We start from the raw sequence: 12,970 nt of genomic DNA, 5'->3' as shown, positions 1-12,970 counted from the left end.
TTTTCATTATTATTATTTTATGTCTGTCACCACTTTTCAGGATACTAGAAATGCTTAGATTTTCTGCAAAAGTATCTTTTATGATAGGAAAGTGAACCTAGTGGTGGTTTTTGACGAAATTCATTTTGGTTTTTAGTGTAATTCTAATTAAATGACTGTAGATACATGCAATTTTCACCAAATATTTATATTAGCATATTATTTACATTATAAGACTTTCAGAATATTTTGATTTGTTTTGTGTTGTTTACGGATTTTCAATCTCCAATTCTTTTACTTTTTTTTTCTATTAATGTCAATAAAATTGTATTTGTTAGGTCAATAAACGTGAAAATGTAATACAATGCTCTTGATATATTGTTACAAGTTTACAACAGCAGTTGAAAAATATTAAAAATATATATCCGCAAAATTTTTTTATAAGCATTTAAAATTCGAATTTTGACAAAGTGTATCAAATTTAAAATTTAAAAATCTTTAAAAGGTCCAACTCTTATAGCTAAGGATTGAAAATTCCACGTAAGTAAGTTATTCTATAACCAAAAAATCTAAAAAAATAAAAATAATTTTAGTATTATATAGTAAATTTCTTTATAGTTATTTTTCGTACAAATTTGGATGAAATTAGATTTATAAACGAAGAAGTAGAGATGTGAGTGCTGTACATTTACCAGGTTAGTAAATAAGCCTAGTTTGAATTGTAAAGAAATATCTTTTTTATCAACTGATACTGTGATATTATCATTTGTAATATTGATATACTTGTTATTGTTTATATAGATAGTTTGTTATAGACTATAGTATTAATATTCTGCCACACCTACTATATATTAGAACATTAAATATCAGTAGGTAATTAGGAAACATTGTATAGGCAGATACCAATAGAAGGCAGATAATGTGTTATTGATAATATACTATTATTAATACAAAAGTCTAAATATTAATGTTTTTACTTAAATAGAAATAAAGGTTATGTGCATTTTAATAGTTTAGTTTAATTCAAATTATTTATTAATTGTAATATGAATAATTAAATATTCATATTTCGTAAAATGCACTAATTACTTATGTTTAATACAGAACAATAGATATTTTAGATACATTTTTAAAATTTTTTTGTAAATTATTGTTATTATTAGAAAGAACTAGATTTACAAGTAGGTATAGTTACAACATTAGTACCTAATACAAATCGTATTTAATAATGTCTAATAGTAAAAAATAACAGATATCAATAATAAGATTTAGCTATTTCACCATATTTACCACATTATTGGTAAATTTACCGTTAAATTTTAGTATCAATTTTTTTTTATTTAAATTCTCCACCTCTACGAAGAAGAATGATTCTAGTTTTTCGTACTACTCTAATTTAATCCGTTTTTATTTGACGGAATATTTTTAATTTTTAATTTTCAATCTCAATATTCTTGATTATTAAAATAGAATAAAATATGCAAATTTGTTATTAATAATATGAAAAAAACACACATAATATTAAAGTTATAGAAAATAGTTCATGCCTATATACTTACAGAACACTGTACCTATACAATACGATATTATTATACTTACCTTAGACCTCGCCTTAGACGAATAGTGGAATTGATGACAACTTACTATCGACTGCAAAAATTCAAATAGTCCTTACTTCTTACATTTAGTAGCTATTCAAATACATAATATAAATAATCTATCATATTTTGTATTATATTGTTAAGGAGTTATGTCCGTAAAAGAGATGGATTCCGTAAAACATGTTATACCACGGACAAGTGGCCTAAAGAAAGTACTGAAATCCAACGGATGTAAGCCTACATTATATACAAACAGCTGTCATACTCACGGTTTCTTTGAATTCCTACAATATTTACGAAAGTTTGACATTTTTAGTATGCCCTATTAGCTGCTATCAAAATAAATAATAATAACGTGTTTTATGTTTTTAGTGAAAAAACGTTATGTGATGTAAAGTTAGAAACAGATGACGGTGTAATTGTGTGTGCACATAAAGTTGTCTTAGTTTCAGCATGTACATATTTCCGTTCAATGTTCACCAGTTTTGCCGAAGGGGATAAATATGTTGTAAATATAAGAGATATAGATTCAAACATTTTACAACTGTTGATTGATTATATTTATACTTTCAAAATAATGGTGACCGAACAAAACGTAATGGTAGGTATATAATATATTTTTTTAATTTTGAAAAGCCATAGGCTGTCTGGCTGTGTGTCAAATAAAATGATGTAGTGATGAAAGTATGAAACTGACGCACAATATGGATCTTTATGTAGTATTTTCGGTTTACTTACCATAGGTAATACAAATTAAAAGAAAAAAAAGAGATGGGCAAGTGGGCATTGGTCTGCTCTACGCACGAGGAATCGTATGGGTCACAATGTATGTGTTCAATTTGAGTTCAATGATATTATTTTGAAGATAATTTATTGTTATACTATTCTTAAGTTTAACTTATGTTATAATATTTACCCAAATAATTATTTCAGATTTATTCCAAAATAAATAAATATATATATAGTCATTGTATAAGAAAAACGATTCTGAGCGAAGACGGTCTGTCAGTCAATATAATTATAATTAATATAATTAAATTATAAGGAATAACTAAAATCGTCACTCCCTATTTAAAATATATCTATATATATATATGACTAAAATCGTTTTTCTTTGTTTGATATATATCTATAATTTTGTTTAAATTTGAGATTTAAATATTTATTAAATAAACTTACTGTGTTTATATATTTTTTTAAATTATTGGTTACATTAGGAAATAGGTACAAATAACAAATCTTGTTTCAAATTTTCAATCTTTAAATTATGAGTTTTAAATGTTTATGAAACAAAGTCATGCTTATGTTTTTTTATTGATATTTATAGAAAATTAATTAAAATAAATTGAAATTTGAAAATGTCTTAAATAGATCAAAAACTGTTATTATAACTAACAGAAAATTATAGCGTATTTTGACAATATTAATTTAAACATTCTGTGAAAATTACAAGTATCTAGGTACGGTTCATCATTTTTAAATTAAAACACGATAAGAAAATTGTAAGATGATAAATCATTGATTCACAATTTGAAAAAAAAATCGTTATTACCAAAGTTCTAATTTCAGACACATGAAAAAATATATTGCGGATTGACGCTCAACTTATTTTTAATTACACTAATAACAGATTATAATAGGAACCAGCTATTGTATTCAATTTCTAAGTTTTTTGACGCTAATAATTATTTATCGATAATAATTAAAATTAAACTGTACAACATCAACAATTGTCCGTGGCTATTACAGCTGAAAAAGAGTACATATTTTGATAATTTCACCAAGTATGGACAATTGTTAAATAAACATATGATGAAAATTAAATTAATTACGGTTTAGTTTTTAAATTACAAGTTCACAACTGGTTTTGAGTTGAATCAACGTTGTTCCTTAATTTTATTTTGGTTTTCCGAAACTATAGTTTATATTAAGAATATATTATTTATGAATGGTACCTATATTTGTATCTATGAATAACCTTATATGCAGATATACTATAGTGACTAATGGACGAACGAACACGACGGCTGACGGGGATATAAGATGTTCTAAAGTCTATACTTCTGTTTATTTTTCTAAACTTTAAGTTGATAATTTGCATCAATTAAACGAAAACTTTAAGGAGAGTCTAACTATTTAAATATTTAGTATCAGAAAATTTTAACTGTAAATCAAAAAGTAGCAAATGTTGCATTAGGTAAAATAAAAATTTTCCAACCACATGGGATTTTCAAAACTTGACGAGCCTAGTTATTTTAGATTATAATCAAAATTATTTAAATTCATTAATATTGTTTATTTGTTTAGGGTTTGTTACCAGCTGCTATATTCTTACAGTTGGATTATGTAAAAGGTGTATGTGTTAAGTTTTTACAAAAACAAATGAATACTTCAAATTGTCTTGGTATTAAAGAATTTGCTGACTTTTATAACTGTATGGAATTGTTGTCAAGTTCTGAAGAATACATAAAAACACATTTTTCGTAAGCTTTATTAAATAACTGTCAGTGAATTTTATTAATGTTATGGTCATGATGATTTTCAGAAAATTTGTTGAAACAGATGAGTTTCTATCTATGTCTTCTGAAGAAGTGATTAATCTAATCTCCCGTGATGACATTAACGTTCCATTTGAAGAAAAAGTATGTCTACTAAAATTCATAATTGTTGTATTTAATTAATGGTGTGAAATAAATTTACTTAGGCTGTTCGTAAGGAAAATATTTGAATCACATGATTCACAAATACTAATCACAGGTCGGTGGATGCTGGGTACCTAAATATACCTAAATAATTATGTACATTTTTGCATGATTTAAAATGTTTGTAATTATATAGCTTGATTGCTGATTACTGGGCTATACTGCTACGGTTTAGTATAATTGGTAGTTGTACTGATGATGCCAATCTAAAAAAACCTTACTTAAATTATAATAGTATTGTATTCATCTCACAAGTGCGTAATATATACAGATCACGCTTAACTCCGTTAAATTAAAAATTAGAAGGAATTGACTTCTTCTTAAAGTTGAAGGTAAGATTATCTAGGGCATCTCGTAGGCTTTTTGTTATATTTTAATTTTAAAGCGAGTTATTAGCATTTTAAGGTGTAGAAACAATTAACAATTTTAAAATAGGTACTCATAACTCGATTAAAAAATTAAAATAAAATTGCCTACGATACGCCCTAGATAATAATAATACCTTTGACACTTATAAGAGGTTAATTCACTCTGATTTTTAAATCTACTAAAATTTGTTATGTTCGAACTTGTCAGACGGTGACAACCAATGTCTGTGTATCGTCCATTAATCCTGAAATAATACAAAAATTATAGATTAAAAAATAATAAATTGTATTCAATAAATTAAAAGTTTTAAGGGGAAACAATATTAGCTTAACTCAGTTTAAAATAAGTCAATCTACTTTTTTTCAATCAGTATGTGGATCACGTAAAGAGTGACTGCTTTCTATCTTATTTCTTAAATTTTAATATTAATATTTAAGTATAAACAATAAAAACAAAAATCACCATTTTTTTTTTTAATTACATACCTAGTTATCTATTTTTTTGTTTTGTAACTTATCAAATAAGTAGCTTTAGGTATATGCCGAGACAAAAAAAAAAGGTTTGCAAATATAATTAGTTTTAGTCATATTTTAATTTAATCATATTTATTTGTTGTAGATATTTGAATGTGTTATTAATTGGGTAAAACATGAATTAGATAGTAGAAATGACAGTTTGCCTAAATTAATGGAACATGTTCGTTTGTCATTAGCACCCGAAGAGTATATATCAAAAAATGTAGTTGATGAACCTCTTATTAAAAATAATCTTAAATGTATATTTTTTTCATTATTACGCTGTTACTGAAAATTTATAATTTCATACAATAATTATAATATTTTTAGGTAAAGATTTTGTCATTGAGGCTTTAAATTTCCATATCATAAAGAAACATCGGCGCATTACTATACCACACACAATTCGTAATTCACCTAGACAGACTGGACTTAAAGTATTATTGAATTCTTATTTCGAATTATCTTTTCAATATCATTCTATTTACTTATTTTTTTGCAGTTTCTTCTTGCCATGTCATCTAGGTTTGGGAAGTGTGATACAGGCTGGTATGATCCAGCAACCAAACTATTGCATAGAACAAAAAAAATGAAAATAGGATTTAATTTATGTGCTCTTGCCTTAATAAAGGATCATTTAGTTTTTGCCTTGAATTGCAATGAACCTAATTTAATATCAACTAAAATGCTGGATTTATCTTCACGATCACTTCAATGGAAACCATCTGTTGACATGTTAGTCGATCGAAATAGTTTTGGGATTGGTGTCTTAAATGATCTTATATATGCTGTAAGTTAGGTTAGGTTCCCTAACTCGTTACTAATTTTGTGTTATTTAAATATTTATTATTATTCATTGCTATAGGTTGGTGGAATTACTGATTTGACCATATTAAATGCTGCAGAAGTTTTTGACGTGAGTGTTCAAGAATGGCGATTAATAGCTAGTATGTCTACTGAGAGAATGGACCCCGGTGTTGGAGTACTCAATAATCTTTTATACGTGGTAATATTTTTAATTATTAGTTTTTAATACTTAATTTTATTTTATTAATTCTGTAGGTAGGAGGTTACAATAACGGATTTTCTTTGAAATCTGTTGAATGTTATGATCCCACCCTTGATATATGGACACCAGTCACACAAATGTCTACAAGTCGTCGAAAACATGGTATAGGAATCTTAGACGGTGTAATGTATGCTATTGGTGGTAGTGATCAGGAAAATGATAAAAGGGTATATCTTAAAAGTGTTGAGGCCTATAAACCAATTACTAAAGTATGGTCTTCAATTGCCGATATGCACCTATGCCGTTCCGATCCAAGTAAATATAAAAAATAATTTTTTAAATAAATCTTTCTAATGAACTTATTGAAATTAAATTGAATTTTCAATTTAGGAGTTGTCACATTTAATGGTTTGTTGTATGTTATGGGCGGATTCGATGGATCCACTCGTTTGAACTCTGTCGAAATATACGACCCCAATAACAACACGTGGACTATGGAACTATTTCCAAAATGTGTAGAGGTAATTAAAGGTGCAGTAGTCATTGATATGCCATCACATTTGAGAACTTATTAGCTTCTACATGTTCCCATTGTTGGTTGTTGTACATTATATTCATATTAATTTATAATACATGAATATAATATGTTAAGTATTTTATACATTTTGAATTTGTTATTGTTTAAATAAAATTGTTTTTAATAAATTTAGTTGACTATTATATTATTATCTCTCAGTAAACTTCTGAATATATCATCCACATATTTTTTTTAAATATTCTACTTAAAATAAGGTTAATTTATTTGCAGAGTAGGTAATAGTGTAATACTATACAGTTGACAGCAGTATGACAAAATTTTATTTTTTAAACATATTTTCATAATTTTACATTTTTTCCTACGTTATGATAATTCGTTTTTATTAGTAAAATGTATTGTGTATTGTATGTAAAATGACGTATTGTATACAGGAAGACATAACAAATGCAATAACTTTTGTTCTAATCAATATTTAATAATTATTTTTTTATTATATCTTTAATATCATTATACAATACTAATTAGTAATTACTATCTTTCATAGTATATAACATAAAATAACATACATCAACAAATTTTTGCGATTTGCAAATATATGGCACTATAATTATGTATGCCTACACGTTTTTATATTTTTTTCATAAATAAAGTGTAGGTAAACATTAAAATGATACAATGTTTTTGGTCTGGATACGTCATGTTTTTCGTTTTTCTGACCAATTTTGAGCAAAATTTTCGTTGTCATGGTTACTTATTAACAATAAAACATTTTATGATGCATAGATTATTTCATTAAATATGAAAAATATCGACTTATTCTAGATGTAACTTGCACATGATAATATGCATTCTACACACAAATGCCCCATAATTGCCTATCCCGTGCGCCGCCCAGAGTTTTTACGAAAAAAATCGGTTATAATATTATTACATTGAAGACTGTCTACAATATATGAGAATATTGATTATAAGTTAAGTAACTCTTTACTTTTTTTCAGTACAAAATTTTAGTTTAATACGTTACTCTTGTACCACAAGTTTTGTTTTTTCAGAAATAATTTCAGAACTATTTTATTCAGATGTATTAAAATTAAGGTTTCTTTTTATATTACCCATTATTTGCGCCTTTTCGTGCAATTTACTTTTATTTTGCATAACTTTGACTGTACGCATTGAAATTGTATTCAATATAATTCAAGAATTCAATGCCAAACAATTTTCCTTACGATTGGACTATACAATGGGCAATGAGAAGTTAATTATAATTATTATAAGTAAGTATAGGTTTGGAATATAAAACATTTGTTAATAATTATTAATTACTATACCTACTATTACCTACTTCATTATTGTACTTAGCTAATGTTTTGTTTTCTATAGTCGTTTTTACGTTCAAAACAATAGACTCGTTACCTGTAGGTAGTTATATATGATTGAATAATATATGAATAATACATTATAATTATATATATGAATAAACTTGTACAATGAATACACCAGGTAAGCTCATACTTGGGTGTTAAAACTCAAACGCAATTAAACCATATTAGAGAGTACAAAATAATATTAGGCAACCAACAATCCTTAACGATTGCATCATAATCTTTACAAGACGTACGCACACTAAAATATGCCCATGGACATATACTAATCAAGTATAACTTACACGACAGAACCACATCCTCCGCGCCACATCCACTTAAACAACAAAATATCAGTGCCAAAATATTGTACAAAGGGATAGTAAAAATAAGACCCATGAACATAGAACATAACAAAACATTGCTTTCGCGCAAGTTGTGCTAAAAACCAATGACAACGTGCAAATTATAATACAAAATGCACGCATGTGCGCACTATACGACATTCGCTCAAACAACCAGACATTAGTGCTAAAACTATGCGCAAAGGGAAAATTATAAGAACACCTGACATGCAAAACACCCCTCTCATACCAATATTGCCAAAAACCAACGACAATGGGCGCAAAAACACAACATAAATGCACGCGCATGCGCGATTCACGTAACAAACGCGAACAATCAATTCTGGTGTTACGCAACAACAATAGAGTGGGGATAAAACAATCGCTTCCCTATATGAGCGAAACGAACAGACAACAGACCGACAATGTGCAGCACGACAATCAACACACATCGTCGACGGCGCTCACAGCGAGTCTACACATCACCGGCCAGTTATTGTTAATCTGAAATTAATCTTTCTTCAATATATTTGCTGTTTAAATTCTCGAACAGAGGACCAGACAAATTTGCACATAAATATACTTGCAATAAAATACACATGAAATACACACAAATCAACATCATAAATCAAAGCAACTCCTATCAATTCCCGTCTCTCCTCGCAAAACACACTTACAAACTCCATTCAATGGCCAACAGTGTGTAATATAGAAATGTTTACTTAATAACGTGCATCGACCCTACGTCCTATCAAATAGACGCTCACGTTCCAACGAGGGTCTACGTTTTTTACTCACTACTTACACAAGGTAAGTGGACATATATATTTTTTACACTCTAAGACGAATTCTCAATTCGTTATTTAACATATATATTCAGTAGTAGAATAAAATTCACGTAAAAACAGCTAGCGATAAACCATTACATCATACTCGCTTTCATCCATTGCTATTAGCTGATATTTTATAGCCGGCACCTTTCCATCCTCTCTACATTTTTACTCTACTACAAAATCGTATTCAATATAATGCAGAGAAGTCAATGTTAAACAATTGTCTGTACGATTCGACATAAAAAACTGGCCAAAGTATAATAAACGTATTTAGTTACATTAACGGAACGCCCGGAACTTTTATTAAATAAACTATTGTCATTCTTTATTAGTGAGTACTGAGTTTAAATCTAAATGGCAATCATTTCAGAGAAAAAAAAATTCAATTTTCGGTTAGTTTTATTATACTTTGGCCAGTTTTTTATGAAAATATCCCACTGCGGGCCGTGTTACCACGCTTTATTTTTATTTTTCTAAGATTCGTGACATTAATCGTTATAAAATGGATAACAATATCGCACAATCTTGGTAATTACTATTGTAGGTAAGTAACATATAGGTATGCAAATATGCAATATAAAATATTTGTTAATAATGATTAATTACCGTACCTACTCAGAGGCGGCTTGTCATTTTTCAGATGATGGTTCAAGAAAAGTTAATACCACCTACCCACCTACCAAAAAGTCATATTAGGTACAAAAACTCAGGGCTTGTAACCGAAAAAATAAATTTTGATTTCGATTTTGATATTGGTTACCAGTTTTTTATTTTTATTTTTTTGATTTTGATTTCGATATTAATAACCAGTTTAAATTGTTTTCCACTTTAATTTCAATTTTGAATACCAGTTTTAAATTTTTTCGGTTTTGATTTCAATATTGATTAACGGTTTTCAATTTTTTCGATTTTGGTTTCAATTTTTAAAACCTATTTTTGTTTTTTTTTGTTTTTGATTTTGAAATTTGAATATCGGTTTTAAATTTGTAAGTTATTTAATTTTCTACGGGTTGTCACCATTGGGTGACTTTCCCCTCCCGTAATTTAAACCACGTCTAGGCACTGCTTTCTGATAATAAATAATAAAAGTGGTGTCAAAATTGGTGCCCAGGTTAGTGACTAGAATGGTGGCAAAAGACGGTAACTAAGACGAACCAAAGCTACAACGGTATTATACGACGGACTGACGACGTACAATCACCGCGGCTGACACTTGTTCACTGTTCAGCGGCCGTATTCGAACATTACTGCATTGAGTTGCCTATAATATGTAGGCTTATACAGAATAAATCGGAATGAGGAACGCTAACATGATCAATATCCTAATTTTTCCTTACTTCAAAAAATAAGTAAGTATAAGTACTTGAAACATTTCAATATTCTTCTGTTACTTATTTATTCTTTTTCTATACCTACTCAATAAAATGTTCAAAATGTTTAGTCTAATTTTAAGCTATTTATACCACGAATGAATTAACGATGAACTAATTGACACGAGACTACGGTAAGTCATCGGAATTCACTTATAATATCTTTAAATATATATACCTACTATAGTCTATAGTTGAATTACCCGGCGTTGCCCGAAAAAATTCTGATTGTACAAATCCTTTTGGGTGTAACACTCGCTGGGTAAGCAATGTCTTTTTGAAGTGTAGGTACATTATCAGAGCTTGAAACCGTAAATATTTTTTCCTATTTCGATTTCGGTTTCGGTTATCGGTATTTATTTTTCCGATTTTGATTTCAGTTTCTGATATCAGTATTTATTTTTTTCTGATTTTAAGGTGTAGAAACAATTAACAATTTTAAAATAGGTACTCATAACTCGATTAAAAAATTAAAATAAAATTGCCTACGATACGCCCTAGATAATAATAATACCTTTGACACTTATAAGAGGTTAATTCACTCTGATTTTTAAATCTACTAAAATTTGTTATGTTCGAACTTGTCAGACGGTGACAACCAATGTCTGTGTATCGTCCATTAATCCTGAAATAATACAAAAATTATAGGTTAAAAAATAATAAATTGTATTCAATAAATTAAAAGTTTTAAGGGGAAACAATATTAGCTTAACTCAGTTTAAAATAATTCAATCTACTTTTTTTCAATCAGTATGTGGATCACGTAAAAAGTGACTGCTTTCTATCTTATTTCTTAAATTTTAATATTAATATTTAAGTATAAACAATAAAAACAAAAATCACCATTTTTTTTTTTAATTACATACCTAGTTATCTATTTTTTTGTTTTGTAACTTATCAAATAAGTAGCTTTAGGTATATGCCGAGACAAAAAAAAAAGGTTTGCAAATATAATTAGTTTTAGTCATATTTTAATTTAATCATATTTATTTGTTGTAGATATTTGAATGTGTTATTAATTGGGTAAAACATGAATTAGATAGTAGAAATGACAGTTTGCCTAAATTAATGGAACATGTTCGTTTGTCATTAGCACCCGAAGAGTATATATCAAAAAATGTAGTTGATGAACCTCTTATTAAAAATAATCTTAAATGTATATTTTTTTCATTATTACGCTGTTACTGAAAATTTATAATTTCATACAATAATTATAATATTTTTAGGTAAAGATTTTGTCATTGAGGCTTTAAATTTCCATATCATAAAGAAACATCGGCGCATTACTATACCACACACAATTCGTAATTCACCTAGACAGACTGGACTTAAAGTATTATTGAATTCTTATTTCGAATTATCTTTTCAATATCATTCTATTTACTTATTTGTTTGCAGTTTCTTCTTGCCGTGTCATCTAGGTTTGGGAAGTGTGATACAGGCTGGTATAATCCAGCAACCAAACTATTGCATAGAACAAAAAAAATGAAAATAGGATTTAATTTATGTGCTCTTGCCTTAATAAAGGATCATTTAATTTTTGCCTTGAATTGCAATGAACCTAATTTAATATCAACTAAAATGATTTTTATTCAGTATTTATTTTTTTCTGATTTCGTTTTTGGTTTTGAATTTTTCCGGTTTTGATTACCGGTATTGGTTTTTTTCGGTTTCGGTATTGATTTCGGTTTTTAACGGTTTTAACCGGTATTCAAAATCGGTATGAAATATCGGTTTCAAGCCCTGCAAAAACTTAACTAATTTTTATAAGTTTTTTTACAATTATTATTTATTCTAAAACTTGCTTAATAATAATTGTAATACTATGATGTATTAAGTATCCAATTATAAATAACTAGGGTTTTAAAATTTCATAAGATTTATTTTCTTGAAATATTTCATTTCCATGAAAAATAAAAATAAAATGTTTATTAGGTACCTATATCTAAAAGTTTATAGTCGTCAAATTCCAAGTGAACATTTTTAAAAGTTGGTTTGTTGTATGAAACAAAGAAAATATATCGAACACATTTGCAGTATTAATTTGATATTTTTATTTTACTCCTCCTTAATTTAGAATTTTTTTTTAAAAAAATATGATAAACGTATAAACAACCGCTCCCTATTAATCTATGATGTATTATATGTAATACAATTAATATACTCTCATACATAATTTATACAACTAATTAAATTGAACAAAACACATATAGCTAACTTATAAAATATATTTTTGGCCATGTCTGTAGGTATTTATCTACAATAAATTAATAATAATAACAGCGTTGAATGAGATATCAAACATTCATTTTTATTTTTAATCTTACTAATCACATTTTTCAAAAATAT

At 27.4% G+C, this 12,970-nt stretch overlaps 2 protein-coding genes across 15 annotated transcripts in view; both read left to right on the top strand.

Annotated features, from left to right (window-relative positions):
- Positions 1-7,069, top strand: part of LOC132946253 (ring canal kelch homolog) — a 45,977-nt gene extending 38,908 nt beyond the window's left edge. For 6 of the 14 annotated variants that reach the window (XM_061016145.1, XM_061016144.1, XM_061016147.1 and 3 more), the window contains 12 exons: positions 318-523; positions 598-674; positions 1,725-1,881; positions 1,953-2,181; positions 3,888-4,063; positions 4,126-4,222; positions 5,270-5,426; positions 5,497-5,603; positions 5,669-5,956; positions 6,032-6,172; positions 6,229-6,490; positions 6,566-7,064. In XM_061016145.1, the coding sequence (XP_060872128.1) occupies positions 1,730-1,881; positions 1,953-2,181; positions 3,888-4,063; positions 4,126-4,222; positions 5,270-5,426; positions 5,497-5,603; positions 5,669-5,956; positions 6,032-6,172; positions 6,229-6,490; positions 6,566-6,750 (1,794 nt within the window). In that variant the 5' untranslated portion in view covers positions 318-523; positions 598-674; positions 1,725-1,729 and the 3' untranslated portion in view covers positions 6,751-7,064. Of the gene's footprint in view, positions 1-317; positions 524-597; positions 675-1,724; positions 1,882-1,952; positions 2,182-3,887; positions 4,064-4,125; positions 4,223-5,269; positions 5,427-5,496; positions 5,604-5,668; positions 5,957-6,031; positions 6,173-6,228; positions 6,491-6,565 lie in introns of all 14 variants that reach the window. The other 8 variants (XM_061016150.1, XM_061016148.1, XM_061016149.1 and 5 more) reach the window with 6 other exon arrangements.
- A 3,077-nt stretch (positions 7,070-10,146) lies between these two features.
- On the top strand, positions 10,147-12,348 carry LOC132946255 (ring canal kelch homolog). Its single transcript, XM_061016154.1, has 3 exons — positions 10,147-11,777; positions 11,848-11,954; positions 12,020-12,348. Exons 1-3 carry the CDS (start codon positions 11,690-11,692, stop codon positions 12,266-12,268), a joined length of 444 nt encoding a protein of 147 aa, XP_060872137.1. The 5' UTR covers positions 10,147-11,689; the 3' UTR covers positions 12,269-12,348.
- The last annotated feature ends 622 nt before the right edge of the window (positions 12,349-12,970 follow it).

This window comes from Metopolophium dirhodum, chromosome 6 (assembly GCF_019925205.1).
Source record: "Metopolophium dirhodum isolate CAU chromosome 6, ASM1992520v1, whole genome shotgun sequence".
In the NCBI taxonomy this organism is placed as follows: domain Eukaryota; kingdom Metazoa; phylum Arthropoda; class Insecta; order Hemiptera; family Aphididae; genus Metopolophium; species Metopolophium dirhodum.
Note: the sequence above shows the minus strand (reverse complement) of the source record. Positions and strands in the feature narration are given on the sequence as shown.